This window comes from Nestor notabilis, unplaced genomic scaffold, assembly GCF_000696875.1.
Source record: "Nestor notabilis isolate BGI_N333 unplaced genomic scaffold, ASM69687v1 scaffold18378, whole genome shotgun sequence".
Lineage (NCBI taxonomy): Eukaryota > Metazoa > Chordata > Aves > Psittaciformes > Psittacidae > Nestor > Nestor notabilis.
Genome location: NW_009939807.1, coordinates 15,638 through 17,207, shown reverse-complemented (window position 1 = coordinate 17,207; position 1,570 = coordinate 15,638). Strand labels below are relative to the sequence as shown.

Below are 1,570 nucleotides of genomic sequence, written 5' to 3'. Positions count from 1 at the left end.
TGGGACAGTGTCGAATGCTTTGCACAAGTAAGATAACGATTAATTGTTATATTTGTCATTGTGTGGCCAAAATTGCCCATGTTTGACTATGGACTTGCAATATTATTGAAGGGCAGAAAAACACTTAATATTTGCCTAGTGGTCTGATTTTCGTGAAGTTTTCTCCAGAGATTAAGTGTTACTGGTTTTGTTGCAGGTGTCTGATAATAAAAATCCCTTGCCTCCAAAACCAGGAGGTTTGACTACTGGCTGTATTATACAACCATCACTATCCCCTTCACCGTCACCTGGATTTCACTCAATTGCTATGGGAACAACAAGCCACAGGCCAAATTCCCCATCCCTGTTCGGTTCTGAAGGAAAGCCAAAGACTGAGTACTTGAGCCAAGGTCAAACTACCCTGGAGGAGCTGAGAACACAAATTAAGGAGCTAAGAACCATCATTGAAACCATGAAAGACCAGCAAAAGTAAGCACTGCAAATCACAGCTGTAGGTGGGATGCATCTGTTGATGCATGGTGGTGGCAGTTTCTTCTTGAGTTTGCCTTCATGTATGTTACTCTGCACAGCTTGCCTTGGTGTTTGTGAGTGATTTTTATCTGACAGAACACATTCAGTGGTGAGAAGCTCAGGGAAAAGGATGGGCACTCTCCATCTGTAGCAGCTTTTTTTTCCTGTGTTATGATATAAGCAGATGTTTATGGGGTGCTGAAAAAATTAAGTTACAAGCTGTAAGCAGTGAATACGGTTTTTATGTTGTTTTATTTGCTGGTAACTATTTGGAAACTCATACACATTGATCTTAATAAGGGGTGCATTTCTTCTAGTTGTAATGCAAATTAGTATAATAAATTAGTATTAGTATAATAAAAAGTTCCTATAATTATTGAATCAATTTGTTGTTTGACTGTTAGCACATTTTCTCAGGAAGCTCATATTACAAAAGAAGTAATTAAATTAGGATGTTAGAAGACTTTTGTGTTTATATACCTGAAATCTTACTATTTTAGTGTTGGGCATTTTTATTTTCTCTAAGCTGATCATTTCTTGGGAGAAAGTGGGGCTGGCATGTAGCTTGTCCTATTCCTGAGAATATTAAATATTTTGAAAGCTAAACTTTCACTTGCATTGTCAGTTGTGTGTAGCTCAGGCAGGAAAAAGTAAAGAGAAAGCAACATGTAGAGACTGTGGCAAACAGAGCTGTGTGGGGAGTTTGGGAGAAGATGCAGGAGGGCCTGGTTCAAGCTAGATGGAGCCAGCAAACCCCACAGCTTCGCCTCTAACGCTGGCTCTTGCTCCTCTGTTCTCCCCATGCTTTCTTGTAAGGGCTGCTTCCACCTACTGGTTTCAGTCTTAAGGTGAGATCACTCAGCGGGAACATGAGATGTCTGCTTCATATAGCTGTGTTCCTCTTCCCGGCAAAGAAGGATGACAGCAAATCCGTATTAGGGATCGTTAAGTCTTATAAATTAAGTTGAAGGTTACATTTGTATTGCTGGCATAAACAGCTTTTAAGTGGCTTAAATATGTGATAGCATGGGCAGGATTTGTGTTACCAGTTCCAATAACC

At 39.9% G+C, this 1,570-nt stretch overlaps 1 protein-coding gene across 1 annotated transcript in view; it reads left to right on the top strand.

The window, feature by feature from the left end:
* The first annotated feature begins 199 nt into the window (after positions 1-199).
* The window catches only part of LOC104410011 (SH3 domain-containing kinase-binding protein 1-like), a 4,446-nt gene continuing 3,075 nt past the window's right edge, over positions 200-1,570 (top strand). The window contains exon 1 of the mRNA XM_010020063.1: positions 200-468. Coding sequence (XP_010018365.1) covers positions 308-468 — 161 coding nt within the window. The 5' untranslated portion in view covers positions 200-307. The remainder of the gene's footprint in view (positions 469-1,570) is intronic.